Below are 22,623 nucleotides of genomic sequence, written 5' to 3'. Positions count from 1 at the left end.
CCATGTGGCAAGTAGGAGCAGCTTTGGGAATAGAACAGATAGCATGAGCAAAGTCAGGGAAGCAAAGTCAGCACTCTGGGTGGGAGCTGTACATGTTTTGGAGGCAGGCAGTGCAGAGAGCTGAGGCTAGGGAGGCAGCCAGGGGCTGATCCTGAAGATGCTGTGTGTGGGTGTGTGGTTGGAAGGAGTTTGGACTTGATCCTATCAGTCAGTGCTTTTCAAGCTGATTTTTAAGCTGTGAAACCAATGGTTGATGTGAAGTCAGCATGTAAAACAGATGAAAATGATAGAATGGAGGTGGGAGTGTGTGTCTTAGAGTCCTCTTCTTGAGACCATTCGCCATTTTCCAAGGAGCCGTAGGTGTAATGAATCTTGTAGCTGGGAGTTAGAAGACTAAATCTGTCTCTTGACTGAATGGCTCTACCAGCAGCATAAAAGGTGAGTTTGTGGATGATGAGCCTAGAGGTAGAGAGAGGCTATAGCAGTAATTAAGGTATTGGAATAGACAGAATTGGATACATTTGAGAAAGTTCTTAATGATTGATTTGGTGTGTGAGGGTCAAAGAGAAGTCTTGGATGACTTCTGGATTCCTACTTTAAGGAACTGGGTTATTGTGGGGCCACTGACTGAAGTACAGGAGGAGGGGAGGCTTGCTGATATTTTTTGTTTGTTGGCGTCTATGTAATTGTTTAAATCCCCTGTGAAATTAGGATTCTGAGCTCTGTTTCCTAATTTCTTTCGTCCAGAGTGCATTTAGACTAGAGGACAGGTAGTTTCATGTTTATAAAGCCTGGATCTGTTTATAGCCTACATAGAATAATATTGTTGATCATAAAGCATGGGCGGTCTGGCCAGAGCTCCCCCTAACATTAGTGTTTGGAGTGTTTTTAGTTACATGGAATTTTTAAAATTGCTTTATTTCTGTTCTTCGTTACCCATGGCCTATGATATATGTTATTTTCCTGTTTTCCTGTATATGTCTGTCCTTTGTTCTGCTGTCCATCTCACAAATTTCTTTTATAAAACCCTTCCACTCTGTAGGTGTGTGGGCAAGTGTTCACCAAATGTTAACTATGTGCCTGTTGAGCCTGTTCATGTGTGGGCACTAGTGAGTGTGAAATGTGTCTCTCATAAAAGAGCTTACAGATTGTTGGAGGCTGGATACAACGTGAAGAATCAGTGAATCTTCTATCACATTCTATACTGAGATAATAAGACCTGTGGAAGAGCTCCCTAGTGTCGAGAGCTCAGTATGTTTTTGTCCCTCACAAATTAACATGTTATTAGGAAAATATGGTATTTGAAACATGCATTTATATTTGATTAAGCTTTTTCTTAATAACTAGACAGTACATAAATGAATGGGTAGGGTCTGTATTTAGAGATTAGGATGGGGTTTGTTGTGGGATGTTGGAGTCCCTGAGGAGTGGAGAAGTTGGGAAAGTTGAGCTGTGTGTCTTCTACCTCCTGAGATAGTTTTACCATTTTCAAAGTCAGCATCCTCACCACTGGGGAAGATGACAGTGGTGATGATACTGACTTTGAAAATGGTAAGACTATCTCTGGAGGTAAAAGACAGTGGAGATGATTGAGTGAGAGGGAAGGTGGGAGTCTTGACTGAATCTCTCACAGGAAGTAGTTTGGAAATCAAAAGCAAAATTTCAATGATCGAGTGCTGGGGAGGACCTTGAAGGGTGAAGAGCCAGTGATGAAGCGACCCCTGCAAGATAAGGAGGAAAATAACAGAGTGTGGGGTCAGGATGGGCAGTTGTTCTCCAGAGAGGAGGAAAATCAGCTTTTCCCTCCCTTTTTTTGGTCTGCATGGAAAGAATATTCTAGAGAAAAATGGCCATAGAAATTCATATAAAGTGGCTTTGGATTTGATAAATTAGAAAGTCATGTGAATTGTTTGGCTTGAAAAGGGGACTAAGGGTGGGACTCTGGGTAGTGCTGAGAGGTGACATTTTGCTGAATGCTTCCTATTTGCCAGGTGCTACTCACCACCTTATGTGAATTTAATTACATCCTCAATACAGCCCCTTAGAGGCAATGTGATAATTGTTCGAATTTTGCAGATAAATTAGATCAGGTTGAATTCAGGTCTGTCTGATGCCAGGTCCCTTGCATCAGCCCTTGTGGTTTGCTGCCAAGGAGAGAAGAGAAAGACTGAAAATTCCTCTGTCACTTGCTTACATATTCATCTCTTACTGAACAAAACATCTTATTCTTACTTTCTAGGGGACAGATGATTTCTGCTGAAGATTGTGAGTTTATTCAGAGGTTTGAAATGAAACGAAGTCCTGAAGAGAAGCAAGAGATGCTTCAAACTGAAGGCAGCCAGGTGATCGATAGACATTGTATAATGAACACTCGCCTGTTTCATCCAAAAGTTTAGAAAAATCTTAGTGATTATAAGTGACTTTCAGTTTTCTTGTTAATTTGGAAAAATGTTATATTGAATATGTTTACCTTCATCCTTTGCTGCATTTCTAAATATCTTAGAATATGCTCCTAGAAGACAAATTTCTGGGAAAGAAATTACTGTTTCAGAGTATATTATGTTTTAAAAGTTGCTTAACTTTTTTTAAGATAATTTTTCCACTTGATATTCTTACTAGTAATGTTTGAAATACCTAATATAATTGAAAATATTTGAATTTGCCAAGTTAAAAGGGACATCTTATCACTTTGATGACATGGGATTACATTATTTTCCTGTTGATTCAATAAGTATTTATATCTTCTTTGAAAAATTTTTTTGGGGGCATTCTATTTTTTTTAATCTATAGGGTTTTATTACCTTTTGATATACAGTCTTTTTATATACAAAATCTATTACTGTTTGCCACATTTATAGCAAACTTTACTATTTATCTTTGAAGTGTTGTGGAGTTTTTTCATATGTGGTTTAAAATGTTTAGTTACATATATTGATATTTTACCTTCTTTTGTGATACATTTATTGTAGAAAAATAAAATACTATTAAGCAAAAGAGAAAAGTTAATCGACCTAATATTTCTCTGTTCAAGATGACTTGTTTACCCTTAGTGTATACCTCTCTAAATATTTTTCTGTGCATATAACTTACACACTTATTTCTACAAATGTGAACTTTTTACAAAAGGGGTGATATGTGTATAGCTTTGTTTTCTTCGTTTAACTGTATATTCTTCCCTCCCCTACTATGTTTTTTTTTCTGTGGTGTTTAAAATAATTAATATTATTTTAAAGATATTTCTGTAGTGTTTAAAATAATTAATTATTAGTTTCCATTTATGGAAAGTTCCATTGTGTGATTTTCCATTTAATGGATGAACCATAATGATCTAAACTAATTCTATACTGTTGCATACTTTGGCTACTTCCATTTTTTTCTGTTTTGAGATGAACATTTAGTAATCTCCTCATAATAAATTTTAGGAATGCAATTATCTGGCCTGTAATCCCATCACTTTGGGAGGCTGAGGAGGGCAGATCACTTGAGGTCAGGAGTTTGAGACCAGCCTGGCCAACATGGTGAAACCCCATCTCTGCTAAAAATACAAAAAACAAAAAAATGAAGTGTAATTACTGATTAAACTATTTGAGCATGTGAGAGTTTTTGATATAACGAGAATGCCCTCTTGTTAGATTGTTTGTTAGATTGTACCAGTTTGCAGATCCTGCCAGCAGTATGTGAGAGGGCCCATGCTCCCCTGCTCCAGCACCCACTCTGGGTCTAGCCATTCATCTTTTGATCATTTTGATAGGTGAAAGATAGTATCTTTTTTTTTTTTTTTAAAGACAGGGTTTCACCATGTTGGTCAGACTGGTCTTGAACTCCCGACCTCAGGTGATCTGCCCGCCTTGGCCTCCAAAGTGCTTGGATTACAGGCGTGAGCCACCATGCCCGGCCGAAAGATAGTATCTTAACATAATAGTGTTATGCATTGTCAGATGGTTTTTGGCACCTTTTGTACCCATATCAATTGCTTCTATACTGTCATGCGTTGTCTACATAAACATGTTTTGGTAGGTGTCGGACTGTGTATGCAACGGTGGTCCTATAAGATTATACTACCATGTTTTTACTGTATATTTTCTATGTTTATGTTTAGACACACAAATACTTAGCATTGTGTTACAGTTGCCTGCAGTATTCGGTACAGTTACAGACTGTGCAGGTGTGTAGCCTAGGAGCCGTAGGCCGTACCATAAAGCCTAGGTATGTAGTAGGCGCTACCATCTGGGTTTAAGTACACTCTAGGATGCTCACACAACAAGAAAATTGCCTAATGGTGAATTTCTCAGAACTATCCCAATTGTTAAGTGACACATGGCTGTATGTTTTTTATTTACTTGTCTGTGGAAGTGTTTTTAATCTTATTGATTAGTCAGATTCCTTTATGTTTTAAGTATACCAGCTTTGTGCATGCCATATTTTCCCAGATCGTTTGTTGAATTTTTAACTTGGTTTCTGGGGCTCTTTGGCATATTGAAGTTGAAGTTGTGTGATGAAATCCAGTTCTTTCCTTTCTTTGTGATGTCTGCTGTTGGTGTCATCCTTTGAAAAAACTTCCCCACCCCAGCTGCATGTACAATGGAGCATGTAGCTCATTCACTATTCGTTCAGTACAGGCATACTGAGTCCCTGCCATGTGCCTGGTGACACTGGGGATGTGTGTTAATAAGACTTTTCCCTTAAGTTAGGAGTAAAAACAGCCCTTTCTTTTTTTTTTCCATTTTTTTTTTTAAAACCTGTTTCTTATTAAGTGTGCAAAAACAGTTCTTTCTTAATTGCAGTGTTTGGTGTGATGGGCCTTTTATGGGGCAGATGCCAGGAAACTTTTTATCTAAACAAAATGGCAGTGTATCTGCAAAGAGTTCTGACAGAAATACCATGGGTAGCTTGTATCTTTGTTTTTTTTTTTTTTTTCTTTTGCTTAAAGAGGTTAAAGTGTTACCACTTTAATGTTTTGATTAAAAAACCCAATTATTTGTTACTGTTAACTTTTTGCATTCAGTATGGTGAGTGGACTGTCCATCCATGGAAGATGTGATTCATAGATAAGCATAAGTTCTAGGATGAATATGATTTTGATAAGGTCTCCATTTTTTTATAGCATGGCTTTTATCACATGCTCTTGGTTACATTGGGGATTTATTGAATGAATGGATACTGAGTGAAATACACTTCACTTTATACATCCTTAGGGTGGGGAAGTTTTTCAAAGTATGACTCCAAACCTATTACTGAATGATGTTGCATACTTAAAACCATGTTTTTTGAGGGTGATTTAAGGGATTTTTGTAGAGTGTTTTGATTTGCACCCTATTTGATTTATATGCTGAGTTTAAACCTGCCCCATAATAAGGTCCAATTCTGCTACCTATCAGAGGGGCATGGTTGGCTGAGGGAGCCCCATGTACAAATTGGTCTGATTCTCACAACAGTCCTGGGGAAGTTGCTAGGTAATATATTGTTAGCCCAGTTTGTTGAATTATGGAGAGGTTGTCATATAGCTGATATGCTGTAGAATGGAGGCAGGGCAGGGCCTTCTGATTCCAATCTCCAGGACTCTTGTTGCTCTAGTGTTTTGTTCCCTTTAAGTACAACAAATAAAATACTCAAAACTGATTTTAATTTTGCTGCCTATATAACTTCATGCTGTCATGGGTAATCAAGAGTTATTAGTGGCTAGGTATATCTATTTAAAAATAGTAAACATTCTGAAAATTTTCACTAGAAATGATTACAAGCTGATGCAAGTCATAGTAAGATCCTCCTTAACTTCATCATAATATTTGTAAAAGGTATACGTTTTCCGTAAGTAAAATTTATTGGTTAATAGTATTTGTATTCTAATTTATGGAAGGAGAAACAATGTTTCACTGAAGTTCCATTAAAATGTTGTGTTTGCAAATAAAAACAATAACGTTAATTTCATTTTTTTTTAGTGTGCTAAAACATTTATAAATCTGATGACTCATATCTCCAAAGAACAGACCGTTCAGTATATACTCACGATGGTGGATGATATGCTGCAGGTAGGTGTATCCTTTACTTAACACATTTGGTGACTTCATCTTTTTGTGTACCTCACAGTAGCAACATTTTTGGTGAGATTTCACTTATAACACTGGTACTGTTCTAGAGTGTGATAATATATTTTTCTCATTTATGTGGGTTGTAATTTGCTAATAGAGCTAAAGACAGAGACACCCACACACAGGCTATTTTTGTTTTTCAGAATACCAAGTAATCAATATGTATATTTTCCCGAGATACCTGAGAGTGTTTTGTTGAACGCCAGCAAAGCTTGATGAATCACCTGAGGCTTTCTGGATACGCTGTGTACTTACAGCTGCTATGGCTCCTTCTTGTTCAGTCAACACGTTTCAGTGCTCATATGTTCTAGGCCAGTGCCAGACCCTGGAGGTTCGGTGCTTTCGTTCCTTTTGGGAACAGCTTTGCTTATCATCAGAAACTTTTCCAGTTTTGTACAGTTCCTATTTTATGCTTTACCGTCCCTGAACCCAGTTATAGAGGACTCCTTTATTTATATTTACATATTTTACACTAGAATATAATCTAGGCTTAGATTGTTGGTATGTAGAGCAGTTCTTTTTTTTTTTTTTTAAGATGGAGTTTTGCTCTTGTTACCCAGGCTGGAGTGCAATGGCGCGATCTCGGCTCACCGCAACCTCCGCCTCCTGGGTTCAGGCAATTCTCCTGCCTCAGCCTCCTGAGTAGCTGGGATTACAGGCACGCGCCACCATGCCCAGCTAATTTTTTGTATTTTTAGTAGAGACGGGGTTTCACCATGTTGACCAGGATGGTCTCGATATCTTGACCTCGTGATCCACCTGCCTCGGCCTCCCAAAGTGCTGGGATTACAGGCGTGAACCACCGCGCCCAGCCCCAGAGCCGTTCTTATGAGTTAGGTCTTCCAGCTGCTGAGTGTCTCAAGAGACTTGAAGGAAAGAGTCAGTCTGGGTGTTTAGGGAGGGTGATTCTGTTAACTTACAAGGAAGAAAAAATTTACTGATGGCCTACTTTTCACCAAGCACTGTACTATTATTGGGAATACAAAGGTTGGGCAGAATGGTGCTATCTCCTAGGGGTCATCATGTCCTTTACAGGAATCTAGTGATTTTATAACGTGAGGAAGGATCAATATCAGGCCTGTCTGAGAATGACCTTGGTCTCTCTGAGCACTTTTTCATTTAAAACAGTAAGGTTTAGAAAAAAGTGAATGTTATTATCTGCTGTGGTTATGTTGGTTACTGTATGGGACTGCACCTAGAATGAGGGAGTTGTGAGTCGGCATGCGGACCTTGGTTGCTCATATCCCCAGTGACTGTTCACGTGTTTCTCTCTGTAAATTAACACCATGACATGCTGGTAGCTCCCATTACATGTCAGCTGAGCACCACGGGGTTCTTGTCTCTCTTTTCCATATGTGTTCCTCTTCTGTAACAGTGAGATTGTGAGTTACTCTTACCCTCAGTGTGTTTACTTGTTTGTTCTACACTATAATACACAGCAAATAGTTTCAGAGTTGTGGACTCATGCAACTCAATCACTGAGGAAAGCAGTGTGGTGAGTCTTCAAAGAGCTAAAAACAGGACTACTGTTTGACCCACCAATCCCATTGCTGGGTAGATACCCAAAGGAATATAAATCGTGCAGCCATAAAGACACATGCACATGTATGTTCATTGCAACGCTGTTCACATTAGCAAAGACATGGAGTCAGTCTAAATGTTCATCAGTGGCAGACTGGATAAAGATAACATACGTATACTCCAGGGAATACTATGCAGCCGTAAAACAGAACAAGATCATATCCTTTGCAGGAACATGGATGGAGCTGGAGGTCATTATCCTTGGTAAACTAACACAGGAACTGAAAACCAAATACCCCGTGATCTCAATTGTAAGTGGGAGCTAAATGATGAGAACACATGGACACAAAGCGGGGAACAACAGACACTGGGTCTACTTGAGGGTGGGGGATGGGAGGAGGGAAAGGATTAGAAAAAAATAACTATTGGGTACTAGGCTTAGTACCTGGATTATGAAATAATCTGTACAACATACCCCGTGACATGAGTTTACCTATATAACGCACTGGCACATGTACCCCTGAACCTAAAATAAGAGTTGAAAGAAACATGTACACATAAAAAGCAAGCCTTTTAGCTAGAGTTCAGTATTTGTTTTTAGTTTTTTGTTTTAAACTGAGGGTATGTAGTCAGAGTGTTGTGTTCGAGTTTCTGAGTGGTTATGTTATTTTTCATGAAATACTGTAAGAGTCATTTGTTTCTGTTGTATTCTATTTTAGTTTTTCCCTCATCCTTGTGTATTTTATTATTATTATTATTATTATTTTTATTTATTTTTTTGAGATAGGGTCTTGCTCTGTCGCCCAGGCTGGAATGCAGTGGTGCCATCTCAGCTCACTGCCACCTCTGCCTCCAGGGTTCAAGCAATTCTACTGCCTCAGCCTCTTGAGTAGCTGGGTTACATGCACCTGCCACCACACCTGTCTCATTTTTGTATTTTTTTTTAGTTGAGATGGGGTTTCACCATGTTTGCAAAGGTGGTCTTGAACTCCTGACCTAAAGTGATCTGCCCGCCTCAGCCTCCCAAAGTGCTGGTATTACAGATATGAGCCACTGTGCTCAGCCCAATATAATTTTTTTTTCTGTGAACATAGATAGGCAGACATGTATATTTTCTTATTTCCCCCTCTTATTTCTACAAAACACTTACTAGATACAGTCTCTTATTTTTTGCTTGTTTCACTTAACCAAATATGTCAGAGATCATTACTTGTCAGTTCATAGAGATCTCACCTCCCTGTTCTGTTTTTGACAGCTACATGATACCCCATTAGTGGATGTACCATAGTTTACTCAGCCTCTGATATAATAATGGATGTTGTGGTTGGGTAGAAATCATGAAGCAAAGAATAACCTTGTGCAAATGTATTTTTGTGTTGTTGGGTATGTATTTCATGGTAAATTCTTAAAAATGGGATTGCTGAGTAAGAGGGAACTCCATATGTAGTTTGTTAAGATATTGCCAGATGTTTTATTTTGCATTCTCATCAGCAGTGTGTGAGTGCCTGGTTCCCTGTAACCTTCTCAACAGAGGATATTGTCAAGCTGTTATATTTTTGCCTTTCAGAATGGTATCCAAGGTTGAACATCTTCAGATGATCTTAAAGGTTGCTTTTACATTTTTTCCCTAAATTGTTTGTTCATGTATTTGCCCATTTTATTTTTAAGAGTTCCTTATATATTGGGCATTGTTGAGAAATGCTGAGTGTATGATAAATTATTTTTTTTTGCTGAGAACGATGGCAAGGAAAACCTGGCTGGCCTCCTGCCAAGTGGAAAGCTGCTTGGGGCATTCTGACGTAGCAAAACAGTGTATGTCTATCATACACCAGTTAAAACAAGTCTTTAAGCACGGGGTATGTGACCCTGCCCCTGTGGCTCCTTCGTGGAGAATACTTTTGTTTGTCTGTGATTAGCGGTAAGCAGGCACCAGCTGCCTACCTAGTTTATCTCGGTTCTATGAGAAAACACAGAACACCTGTTTGTTAATAATAATCACCTGTTCAGAGAGAATAACTACATGGGTCAGCGTCTGCTCGAGGCCCTCAGCCTGGAATGCCGTCAGCACCTTGAGGCTCTGAGCTGGAAAGGCTGTTGGCCCCCCTATAGTCCCACTTTGATGTTCTATCTGGGTGTCTGCTTCTTAATGCCTTCAGTGCCGCCTGGGTGGGGGGTCTCTACAGCCGAGCTGGTCTCGGTAGGGCATATATCTCTGTTATAAAGTGCAAATATTTTTTCCCTGTTTGTTATTTACCTTTTGTCTTATAACATTTTTCACAGGGTAAAACAATTTTATTTTTATTTTTTATGTGGTCTAATTTATCAGAATTTTTTTTTAAATCTAGATTTTGAGGAATAGAAAACTTTTCCTTATACCTGAGTTTATAGTGGAATTCACCAAGGTTTTTTTGTAATACTTGTATAGTTTCATGTTTAGTTAGACGTTTGGCCTGCTTAGAGTTGGTTCTTTTCCATGGTGTAAGGCATATGTCTAATTTTATTTCCAAATGGCCATTCAGTTGTCCTAGCACCATTTATTAAAATGTCAGTCTTTGCCATAGTGTTGGAGATGCTGCCTTTAACATTAAACCTCCCTGTATAACTGGGTTTATTTCTGTACCTTTTATACTTTGCTTCTGGAATGCCTGTGTATTCATGTTCCAGCACCACCCAGTTTTAATTAGAGGATCTTATGGTTAGTTTCCTTCACAGTTTTTTTTGCCCCCAGTATTACTTAGGTATTCTTGATTGTTGGTTTTTTTCTTGTATGAAATGAAGTGTCAGCTTTTATATGATCTATGAAAAAGTTTGTTGGTATTATTACCAAGTTGTGTTAAATCTGTAAGTTACTATTAAAAAAAAAATCAAAGCAAGGCCTGGCACTGGCTCAAGCTTGTACACCTAGCACCTTCGGAGGCTGAGGTGGGAGGATTGCTTGAAGGCAGGAGTTTGAAACCGGCCTGGGCAACATAGTGAGACACTGTCTCTATTTAAAAAACTAGTAATAAATTTATAAGTTAACTTAGGGAGAAATGATGTCATTTGTCAGCAATGGTGGATGCCTCTCCCCTTGTACTGAATTTTTCTGTCCAAGGACAAGGTATGCCTTTCTTTTTGTTAGGTGTATGTCTGTCTTTATGTTAGGTATATGTGTTGTAATTTTCACATAATGGTTTTGTAACATTTCTTGTTAAGTTTATGCCTTAGTATTTTATCTTACTATTACTGTTAAAAATAGCATTTCTTTTCCATTTTATCTCTGAACTTTTGTTAATGTATGTTAAAGTCATCTCTGTATATTTTCTGTTTTGGTACCTTAGTGAATTCTTTTATTTGAATTACTTTTGTGATTGAATTTTCCTGTAATTTATAAAGGTACATTCTGCAAAAATAGATTATTTTACTTGTTTTTCAGTTCTTATGGGTCATAAAACAGGTGATTTTGCTTCTTTTTAAATTCTTGTGGGTTATAAGAACTTGTCAGTTCTTATTTTTTGAGTGCTATTATTAAGAATAGGTGTTGAATTTTGTTAGAGGCTATTTTTCTCTGGGCATCTACATAGATAATTGAATGACTTTTTTTCCCTCTCCTTAGGTATATAAATATAGTGAATTATAGTAATGGATTTTTATATACCTAAGGATTTCCCTCTCCTTAGGTATATAAATATACTTAAGGTATATAAATATAGTGAATTATAGTAATGAATTTTCTAATACTGAACCAACCTTGCATTTGAGGTTAAATCCCACTTGGTTATATGTCTTTATTTTCTTGATACGATATCGAATTCTCTTTTCTGTTATTTAGAATTTTTGCCTCAGTGTTCATTTGTGTTATTGGTTTATAATTTCATTTTTTTTTTTTTTTTTGCTTTCTTGATTTGGTTTAGGTATTAGCATTATACTTGCTTTATAAAAAGAATTTGGAGATTTTACTTTGTTTGCTTGTGCTTTGCAATAATTTATGTAGCATTAGGACTACAAAGGCCAAGTTTTGGTAAAATCCTCTTGTGAATACATCTGAACCTATTGTTTTTTGGTTTGTAATTCTTTGATAGCTTTCTCTATGTCTTCTGCAGGAGTTGGTCATTTGAAGCTTTCTATCTCAAATGGTGATAATTTGGTAATCTGTATTTTCTTTGGAAATTATTATATTGAAGCTTTTATTTTCATAGAAGACTGTATGTAATCTAAATGTTATGCTTCAAAATTTTTTTCTCTATTTCCATATTATGTCCCTCACGTCATTTCTTATTTTGTATATTTGTGCTTTCTGCTTTTTTTTCTTGATTAACTAGTGTTTCTCCCACATTTTGTTAATTTTTTTCAGTCAGGATTTTCATAATTGATCTATGTAGTTTTTCTTTTCTCTACCTTAATTTCTGCTTTTGGCTTTATCATATTCCTCCCATACTCTTTTTTGTTGTTTACCTTGTTTTTCTAGCATTTTGAACTGGGAATTTAATTTCCATTCTTTTATTAAGAAGAAATAAATATTGGGTGGGCACGGTGGCTCATGCTTGCAATTCCAGCATTTTGGGAGACCCAGGTGGGTGGATCGTGAGTGCAAGAGTTTGATACCAGCCTGGCCAACATGGTGAAAATACAAATACAGTGTACTAAAAATACAAAATTAGCTGGGTATGGTGATGCACACTTGTAATCCCAAGTACTTGGGAGGCTGAGGCAGGTGAATCACTTGAACCCGGGAATCACTTGAATTGCAAAGGAGGTTGCAGTGAGCTCAGATTGCATCATTACACTCCAGCCTGGCCAAAAAAAAAAAAGAAATAAGTATTTAAAGATATACATTTTCCTTTGATTACTGCTTAAAGTATATCTCTTCAGATCTGACGTGTAGTGATTTAGGATTTTCTTAATTCAGTTTCTATGTTCTCTTTCACAGAGGGTTAATATTTATATTTTAATTTTCAGGTAGAAATGCATTAAAACATTTTGTTATTGATTTCAAGCTTTATCATGTTTTAAAAACATTTCTACTTTATGGAATTTACTGATTTTTTTTTTTTAATTAGTATATGTTCATTTTTGTAAATGTACCAGTGTACTTGAGAAGATGTATTCTTATGGGGTGTAAGTTTGATTTATAAGATCTACTTTATTGATTATGTTAATAATTAGGATACAGGTTTTTTAAACCTTTTTGTCTAGTTCTTTTGTGGTCTTTTTTTTTTGTACTATGAGTGGTATGTTAAAAGTCTCCCCCTTATAAATGCATTTTTTTTTTTTTTTTACTATTTTTTTCTAATATATTTTGTAGTTTTCACTTTATAAAGGTGGATGCTGTATTTGGTGCATATATATACACATTAGTGTTATATCTACAGTAAATTGTGGCATTTATCATTAAAAAGTATCCCACTTAATATATTTTGGCTTAAATTCTACTTTGATACTAGTATAGCAACTCATCCTTCTTATTTCTACTTGTCTGCGTATCTTTCCCTGTCCCTTTTTTAGGTGAATCATTTTGTTTTAGGTAAGTCTTTTGTATACAGTATAGATTTGAGTCTTGCTTTGCAACTTGAAAGCCCTTTTTTTTTTAAATTAAGCCATTCACATTTATGAATATTACTAAGAAATTTGGTCTCAACTGTTACACTGTTGCAATTACTGTATGCATTACTTTTTTATTCTCCATTATGTGTTTTGTTTGCATTTTTATTAAACTTTTTGGTATTTAGGAAGTTTTCTGTTCTATTGGTTATCTTTGTATTTATATCCCTTTAATGCCATTAATCCCGTTTTATTCCTTAATTATTTGGTTTGTCATTTTTAATAGTATTTTTTTGATTTGCAACAATGAACTTGAATTCTACTTTTCCTCTCTAATTTTTTAGTGGCTATTTTTTACTTTGTCAGAACATACAACATTTACATATTATCATTCTACACTTGTTCCCACCTTTGTTTTGTTATATTAAATTTTTACCACTGGTTGTTTTGCTGAAGTTTTCCCAGGGATCTCTTGATTAAGCTTGGCTGATATAGGATCTCTGCTTCACAGTTCTTTGACTTTTGAGTCTGTTCTCTGTTGAACACCCTATAATTTAATTTTAATTTTTGAGACCGTTTTGCTCTTTTCTTTCATTTCTTTCCTGAATTCAATCAGCTGTTTTTAAATTTTCCTTTATTAGGGACAAATTTTCAGTTGTGGTTTTGAATTTCTGAGTCAAGGTGGTATTTTATCTTTCCAGGTGTTGCTTGAGGATATTTAATTCAGTTTGCATTGTTATATTACAGTTTTGTTTTGTGGTTGTATTTTTGGGAGAAGAATTTCATCACCTGAGATCTTTTGATTTGCATCGTTTGGTTTCTTTTTTATGGTAGTTTTGTATCTGCGTGGGGTTCTTTCATCTATTCATGTCATGGATTTGGGTGGTGTACAAAATTTGTCATTTAGGAGTACCATTTTTTTTCTCTTTTTTTTCTTTGAGACAGGATCTCACTTTGTTGCACAGGTTGGAGTGCAGTGGTGCGATCTCAGCTCACTGCAGCCTCCACCTCCCAAGTTCAAGCTGTTCTCGTGCCTCAGCCTCCAGAGTAGTAGCTGGAATTATAGGCGTGTGCTACCGCACCCAGCTAATTTTTGTATTTATAGTAGACATGGGATTTCGCCATGGTGGCCAGTCTAGTCTTGAACTACTGGCCTCAAGAAATCTGCCTGCCAGGCTTGGCCTTCCAGAGTTCTGGGATTCAGGTGTGAGCCATTGCACCCGAGATGGAGTCTCGTTCCATTGTGTAGGCTGGAGTGCAGTGGCATGATCTTGGCTCATTGCAACCTCCACCTTCCGGGTTCAAACGAGTCTCCCGCCTGCCTCCTGAATAGCTGGGACTACAGGCATGTGCCACCACGCCTGGCTAACTTTGTTTTATTTTTAGTAGAGACAGGGTTTCGCCATGTTGGTCAGGCCGATCTAGAACTCCTGACCTCAAATGATCTACCTGACTCGGCCTCCTAAAGTACTGTAATTACAGGTGTGAGCTACTGTGCCTGACTTCTTTTTTTTTTTTCCCCTTGTGATATGCAGTTTGTGTTATTCTCTCTCTCTCCCCCCCCACCCTTCCTTGCTTGCTTTTTTTCCTTTTTAATTGAGATGGAGTTTCACTCTTGTCCAGGCTGGAATGTAATGGCATGATCTTGGCTCACGCAACCTCTGCCTCCTGGACTCAAGGGATCCTCCTGCCTCAGCCTCCTAAGTAGCTGGGATTACAGGTGTGTGCAACCACACCTGGCTAATTTTTATATTTTTAGTAGAGACAACGTTTCACCACATTGGCCAGGCTGATCTTGAACTCCTGACCTCAGGTGATTCGCCTGGCTCGGCCTCCCAAGTGGTAGGATTACAGGCATGAGCCACTGTGCCTGGCCTTTTTTTTTCCCTTTTCCTTTTCTCTTTTCTTTCTTTCTTTTTTCTTTTTTTGAGACAAGATCTCACTCTGTCTCCCAGGCTGGAGTGCAGTGGCGCCATCATAGCTCACTGTAACCTCAAACTCTTGGGCTCAAACAGTCCTCCCACGTCAGCCTCTTGAGTAGCTGGAAATACAGGCACTCACCACCACACCTGACTAATTTTTGAAATTTTTTATTTGTGGAGATAAGGCTCTCACTATATGCCAAGGCTGGCAGTTTCTTTAATAGATGACTTTCTTTTGGTGGGAGGTAGATTGTGTGTACTTGGAGTTTTTTTTTTTTTTTTGGTCTCATTTTGTCTTACAGAACCCTAATTTTCTCTTTTGTTTCTTGTTCTTTTTGCCACCCAATCTTTTAAAGATGCTGCTGCTGCTGCTTCTCCCCGCTCCCCCTTCCTTTCTCCCTCCCTCCCTTTCTCCCTCCCTCCCTTTCTCCCTCCCTCCCTTTCTCCCTCCCTCCCCTTCTCCCTCCCTCCCCTTCTCCCTCCCTCCCCTTCTCCCTCCCTCCCTTTCTCCCCTCCTCCCCTTATCACTTCTGAACAAAATGTTTTTGAACAGAATTGCTTACATTTCCTCACATCTGAGTTTTTAGCACATGATTTTGAGGATTAAATTCTTTTCTATGCCTGGATATCAACAGCAGTTGCTAAGTGTACCTGATTGGAAGGATTTCTTTATCCTTATTCTCTTAAAGCTTTGTAACCTGGGTGCCTCTACCAATGAAGCAATGATGGCTCACCTGAATTTTGGGTTCCTTGATAAAATCATTGTTACAACTATTTCAGTTGTTACTGTAAACAATAATGGCTCATTAACTGAGGAGGCAGTAGGCTATTCCTCGAATAGGTAATTATTAGTGTAGACCAATATTAATCAGTAAAATCCACTAAATTTAAAAGTAATTAAATGTTAATCTGAAAACAGGAATTTTTGTTTAGGCAGTTATTTGTGCTTTTAAAAAAGTATTACTACTCACACACCACTACTAAACAAATTACTCATGCAACCTAATACCACCTGTTCCCCAGTAACCTATGGAAATGAAAAAAAACCAGAAAAAAAAGTATTACTGCTGATATGGTGGTGTATTAAAAATATTTTTTAAAAAGTATTGCTATTTAACAGCTATTAGTCATTTAATGAACCAGAAAGTGGATCTCAGCCAGTGATATGTAGAGAAAATTTAGGTGAGAGGTGAAGTTTTCATGATTGGAACTAAGAATTCCCTCCTATGTCCACCAGCAGCATATGCTGTTTTCTACTGTGTTTATCCCAAATTTTCTACCATGATATGCTAAGAAGTAACCTTGAACATTTGCGATTCATTTAATTCCATTTGCCTTGCCTGTTTGTTAGTAGTTTAAGGTGCATTTTTTTTGGTGCTCTTCTTGCTTCCTTCCTGGTTTTGATTTCCCTCGTGGTAGTCAGGTGCTCACACTAGGGGTGTCGGTGGTGGGTGCAGACCTGCTACATTGGGAGTAGCAGGTCAGAAATGCAGGCCGAGAAGTGTGACTTATAGTCTTATACTTTGTGATTTAAAATAATCATAATCATTAAAGGTGATTTTATTAGTAAAATATTGGTCCGTACCACCATCCCTACCCCCTGCCTGTAATAATAATGACAGAGAGACAAATCACACATACACACACACATTGAAAAAAGAACACAGACTGATGGGAGGTTGAGAAGTGGTGCATAATCGTTACATTCTTTAGCAAAATGTGTTCTGATTGGTGATATCATTTCTTTTTTTTTTTTTTTTTTTAGGAAAATCATCAACGTGTTAGCATTTTCTTTGACTATGCAAGACGTAGCAAGAACACTGCGTGGCCCTACTTTCTGCCAATGTTGAATCGACAGGATCCCTTTACTGTTCATATGGTAAATTTTGAATTCATTGGATTCTTTTCTTTTTAATTTTTTTAAAGAGGGGGCTCTTAGTGTGTTGCCCAGGATGTTCTCAAACTTTTGTGCTCAAGCAATCCACTTGCCTCAGCCTCCCAAAGTGTTGGGATTACAGGTATGAGTCACTGCACCCAGCTAGATTTTTCTTTTTAAATGCAAGAAGAAAGGGATTTCTTTTAAAATTTTTATTTTATTTTATTTTTTAAGTGCCAGATAAAATTGTGATCACATTCTCATTTAGGTAAGAAAGAAACCTGGGCCTTTTATGACTTAGTAACCTGTCTGTTCCCATAGGAGTAAGTACTATGACATTAGCTTTTCAATATTGTGCAGTAGAGACAGGACATTGGTAGTTGGAGGGAGATAGGGTTGCTCTGACACAGTTAAGGTTTTGTAGACTCTAAGGAATGCATCAAAGCCGGTAGAGAATTCTCACGTGTAAATAGCTCTACAGTGTTTGTAGCGGGATTAACCATATTTTACTACATAAATTTTACTTTGAAGCAGCTACTGTGTTTCATTTTTATTTTAAGTAATTACTTGATTGCTTTTCAGTATCTTAAATACACTCCTGTTTTAAACTTAGGCTATGTTTGGAAGTCCTAGTACTGCAGAATCTTTCATGGAGTCTGAAAGCAGGGTTGAGAGAATAAACCTTTGTACAAACAAGCCTCTATTCCCACTGGGGAGTGGGCTGTGGGGATGGGGATGGCAGGAGCTGGTTGGGGGCATGTGGTAGCTCCAGAGGCTCTTGTTTCAGTAGATGTTTTTAAAGTTTTCAAATCAAGGGCCACTGGCGGTGAAACATTTTTGAGCATGTGTGTTGTCTCCCTCCCTCTTCCACATGTATATGTGTTCATACAGTATATTGTATTCATATAGCATATTTGTATGTTGTGTACATTATGAAATACCTAAAAAGAAATTAAGGAGGACTGATGAAATAAACTGTATTTTAAAGAATACTTTTTATTCTTTAATATATTTCAGTAATGTATTTCCCTCTTTAAAATTGTAGAGACTTACCTTCACTGTTTGGTTTAAATGTCCTCCTAATGCTGTAACAAAACTGACAAATACATTAAACAGATACACACTTAGGGAAAGGTTCATTATTACTGTGCAGCCAAATCTATGTTAACTTCTTGATGATTTCATTTACTTTTGGCCAATCTTACACATTCTGAGCGGCAGACTCCCACTGGTTTACCATGTGCTGATAAAGAGCTTATGCTAGGAGTAAATGTCAGATCTCTTGTTTCTTGGTCTCGTGCATGCACTGCTGGTAATATTGTCACCTTGGCCTCCTAACAGTAATTCTTTTAAGTCAGTTGCCTATTTTGTGACAGTAAGATGAGTTTAAACTAGATAATGTATCTATAAATTCATCTAGCTGGGCCTGTGAAAACCCCAGCATGTCACAACTCAATGAGTGACTAAAGGCACCCCGGTTAGTCCCTATGTTTCCCTAGAATTCTAAATACACCAGAACGCTTAAGTGTCTGACATTCTGACCTTGGAAGTGCACCAGTCAGTCTGGTTTGCTGTATTCAAATGTAAGAACAACATGAGTCTACTAGCACAGGAAATTATTTTGAGGTTAGCTAGGGTAGGCTTTCATTTTCTACTGGGATGAATTATTGCTGAATGATTTGGAGTTTTAAGACAGTGATTTGCTCTTAGTACTGATAGAGTATTTATTAAATTGCTTTGTGTGTGGAGAAGTAGTACTTTATATTGCCTATTTAATTAAAAAAAAAATAATGGTTATATAGCATGAAGAAAATGGAGAAATCTTTGAGGAGAAAGGATGTTTATGTTGGGAGAGGTAACTAATACCTAGGATGTATATTATCCCAAGAAATGGATTTTTAAGTATTAGAACTCCCAGGGGGCTTGAATGAGTGTGGGAGAGGTTGGCCATTTGTTGTAGAGTTTGCTTAGAATTCTGGCAAGTGGTTTGGTGACAGTCTGCTTCTAAGAAACATTTCTGTGTTCTTTTTTTTTGGTGGTCATATAATGAATTCCAATTTTACTTTTGAAACTCAAAATAATACAGGGAGTGTCAAGACGTTCCTAAGACCCAGCTAATTTTGGTTCACTTTGATGGAAATATTTAAAAATATATTTTAAATGTTTGTTTCAAAATATATTTTTGAAAATGAAATATAAACTTTTTAGAGGAGTTGAGTGTTAAGAAATTGTGTAGGAAAATGGTTACAAATCCTTTTTTTAAGGTATATAATGTGATTTTTAGAATTAATGTTGCATTCAAATGTGTTTCTTATTTGTTTTCAGGCAGCAAGAATTATTGCCAAGTTAGCAGCTTGGGGAAAAGAACTGATGGAAGGCAGTGACTTAAATTACTATTTCAATTGGATAAAAACTCAGCTGAGTTCACAGGTAAAAGAATTTTTTTTTAAAGTATCTTTGAAAAGAATGGAACATCCATGTTCTTTTAAGCTTTTTATAGTAAATATGTTGAATTACAAAAATGTTTTATTAAAATAACGCCATTTTGAACTTGACAAGTAAGCCAAACTACTCTTAGATATGGTAGTGTGCTTTGCTTTTTCTTTCTTTGACTGGCTTCATTTCAATCCTTTCTGTCTTTTCTGCCACTTGGGGTTTCTTATTCATGCCTTTCAGGGGTCAGGGAGTACCTTTCTTCTAGGTGGCTGCCAAGATGACAGAGGCTGGAGAATTGAAAGGACCCACACAGCTCCAAAGAGCACGCGCGTGTGAGGCTTCGATAAAGGAAAAGAAATGGTGCAGCAGGAGAGAGCGTGCCTCGGGCCGAGAGACTTCCAGGCGCAGCTCCCTCGGCTGCCCCAGGATTGTGAACCACCAAGATTTGTGTGAGAAATCTTGGTTTTGGGAGAGCTCTCTGAAAGTTTCGAGTGAGATCTTTTATGCCCTTTTGATCACATAATCAGGCTAATCTGTCTAACCGAGTATACTAATAAACAAACTGGTCCTGGGTGCCATCAGGGGCATTTCAAACTGCAAACAGTATGCTCTGGATCATTGTTAGCGAATCTGTTTGTCCTTGTCTGGCTGAGTCCCTCCCATGATTCCAGCTGTCCCTGGGCGAGCCTGGAGCTGCCCAGTCCAGCTGTGAAAGGATGCTGTCACACACACTGGCTTGTTCTCACAATTTCACAGTTTCAGGGTGGGATTGGTTAGGCCTAATGAACAACGTGGAGGCTGCCTACTGGTCATCTCAGTTGCTTGTAGGCCTTTCTAGCTCTATGTCTCTATGGAGGAAAATAGCTTGCAGGTGTAGTGACTGGAAAAATGACAAGTTTTCAGTTTTGTCTTCATGTTTCCTCAGAACAGGGCAAAAGACAGGATACGAGTGATGGCTCTGTGGAGTGTTAGCTTCAGGCTTACAGGGATGAAGTGTAGGTATGAAGAGGTCTGATTGGATTGATACTCAGAAGAGGAGAGAACTGAAGGTGGACAGGGAGGAGGATTCTGGAGATGAAAAGGTAGAAGGGAATGAGATTTTGATGTGAGGGTGACCCGTCAGAGGCATGGGACCAGGAGGAACAATATTATTAGCTTGTTAGGTTACAAATAAATATCTATTTGAAATTTTTTGAAAGTTGTCGTTTAGATTTCAGGTGACTTTATTATTTTAATAGATTTTATTTGAGGCGTAAGAAAGACACCGTATTGTGCTTAGGTTACTTTTTGTCTCTTTGTTGCCTGCCTTTTTTGGGGCACCTAATTGCCATTTATATATTTGGATAGAGATACTTTAGAGTTTGTTGAACAAAATTCTTTTTATGTTAATAGCATCAGTTTTAACTGGTTTGGGGCTTGGTTTTTAGAAAGTGTTTTTATAAGAGCCACCAATTTGCAGATTTCATTGAGTTTGTGAGGTATTTAAAAAAACAAGATATTTAAAGCATGTAAGAAACAAGCTTGTGAAAGTGAGATTTAAAATTTCTAAATGTAGCATATCATTTGGGATCAGAATGTTTAGCTATATAGGATATACCTCTCCTTTTTTTCCTACTTTGAAATAATCTCCCCCCTTAAATAGACTTCATTCCAGGCCTGGTGCAATGGCTTAATGCTTGTAATCCCAGCACTTTGGGAGGCCAAGGCAGGCCAATTGTTTGAGCCCAGGAGTTTGAGACCGGCCTGTGCAACATGGCAAAACCCTGTCTTTACAAAAAGTAGAAAAATTAGTTGGGTGTGGTGGTGCACATCTATAGTTCCAGCTACTCGGGAGGCCGAGGCAGGAGGATCACCTGAGCCTGGGGAGGTTGAGGCTGCTCGCACCACTGTACTCCAGCCTGAGTGATAGAGTGAGACTCTTGTCTCAAAAACAAAAACAAAACTTCATTCTGCTGTAATGTTAGCTTTCAGGTATAGTCAGTGTCTAGAATAGTTTTCATTAGAATTGAGTTTTTATAGATCAATGCTCTTCAAGTATATTCTGAATCTCTTTTGTGCACTCTTTTTATCATAGAGTCTTTGGCTTTAAGTTGTGGACTTTAACTTGTGCAACGCCTCTGCTTTGTGGGTCCTTCTGCTGCGGGGGACCTCGTCTGGGTACCCAGGTGCAGCCTGGCCTTGCTTCCTAGTCTGGTTACCGCTTCTGCTTGGCCCTCATTGCACTGTCCCTCTTGCTGCGGACGGGTACTTCTTCATAGCCTTCTATCATGATTAAAATCCAGACTCTTCGTTTTAGACAGTAACAGTCATTTCTGATACTGCTTGCCACTTTGCTCAGTTGTCATGCGATAGTGCTACATCTGGAGTGTCCCTTTTTTCTCTATCACAAGTGTTTTTCTCTCTCACAGAAAGTACCACAATTTCATAGTTTTAATAGGAATAAACTTTCAAAAGTCCAAGTTAGTTGCAAGGTTAGATGTTTTGTTCTTTGGCCTTTGAAGCATTTTTGGGTAGTTTGGAGTGTTGCATTTGGGTTATGGGGACTCATGCCTGTACTTCCTAGATAGTAGTTATTGAATAAAACAAAATAAAAATTTCCTTTCAGAAATTCATTATTGCTTTTCTCTTGCACTTTCTGCCTCTGACTTTCTGCCTTAAATTTTCTTTGGTCGTTTCTATATGACATTTCAGATTTTGATTGTCATTATAATTTGTTAGCTTTGCTGTGAATAGCCAAGTCTCATATTGTACCTTCCTGACATCAGGCACCTATTTTTGAAAGCCTTGCTACAGAATATAGTGTGGATAGTTCAGTTTAAGGCAGTCATCTTATTGGAAAAACAATTCGGTAAATAAATCCTAAGATTTAGAAATTCGCACTAGCTTCACCCATGAAATTTACCTTGAGCTGAGTAGTCAGTTTATTATTGTTCCATTTTTAGCTATTTACTGGTTAATGTATTGTCTCTAGAAGAGTGTAACGAACTTTAGAACATTTTATGTCATCCCCTTGCTTTTTATTGAGTAGGATTAGGAATAAAATTATAGGGGAAAAATTATTACATAGAATTAGGAGAAAATGTGCTTAGCTCCCTTTTGTAAGCCGATAAATTAGGATAAAGTTAAAACAAAACTAAATAATGAGTTATTTATTTTGTAATAGAAACTGCGTGGTAGCGGTGTTGCTGTTGAAACAGGAACAGTCTCTTCAAATGATGTAAGTATATTCCTTCTTAATTCACTGGCCTCCTAAACATTC

The 22,623-nt window shown here is 37.6% G+C and overlaps 1 protein-coding gene across 2 annotated transcripts in view; it reads left to right on the top strand.

Annotated features, from left to right (window-relative positions):
* Window positions 1-22,623, top strand: part of ATP6V1H (ATPase H+ transporting V1 subunit H) — a 99,578-nt gene that overhangs the window by 2,908 nt on the left and 74,047 nt on the right. Inside the window, exons 3-7 of one of the 2 annotated variants that reach the window (XM_064384181.1) lie at window positions 2,240-2,342; window positions 5,940-6,029; window positions 16,818-16,931; window positions 19,254-19,358; window positions 22,528-22,581. In XM_064384181.1, coding sequence (XP_064240251.1) covers window positions 2,240-2,342; window positions 5,940-6,029; window positions 16,818-16,931; window positions 19,254-19,358; window positions 22,528-22,581 — 466 coding nt within the window. The remainder of the gene's footprint in view (window positions 1-2,239; window positions 2,343-5,939; window positions 6,030-16,817; window positions 16,932-19,253; window positions 19,359-22,527; window positions 22,582-22,623) is intronic. The other variant, XM_064384182.1, reaches the window with a different exon arrangement.

This window comes from Aotus nancymaae, unplaced genomic scaffold, assembly GCF_030222135.1.
Source record: "Aotus nancymaae isolate 86718 unplaced genomic scaffold, 86718_ANA_hifiasm-v0.15.2.pri h1tg000036l, whole genome shotgun sequence".
NCBI classification, from domain to species: Eukaryota; Metazoa; Chordata; class Mammalia; order Primates; family Aotidae; genus Aotus; species Aotus nancymaae.
The sequence above is the reverse complement of the archived record's forward strand: the minus strand, read 5'-3'. Positions and strand labels throughout refer to the sequence as shown.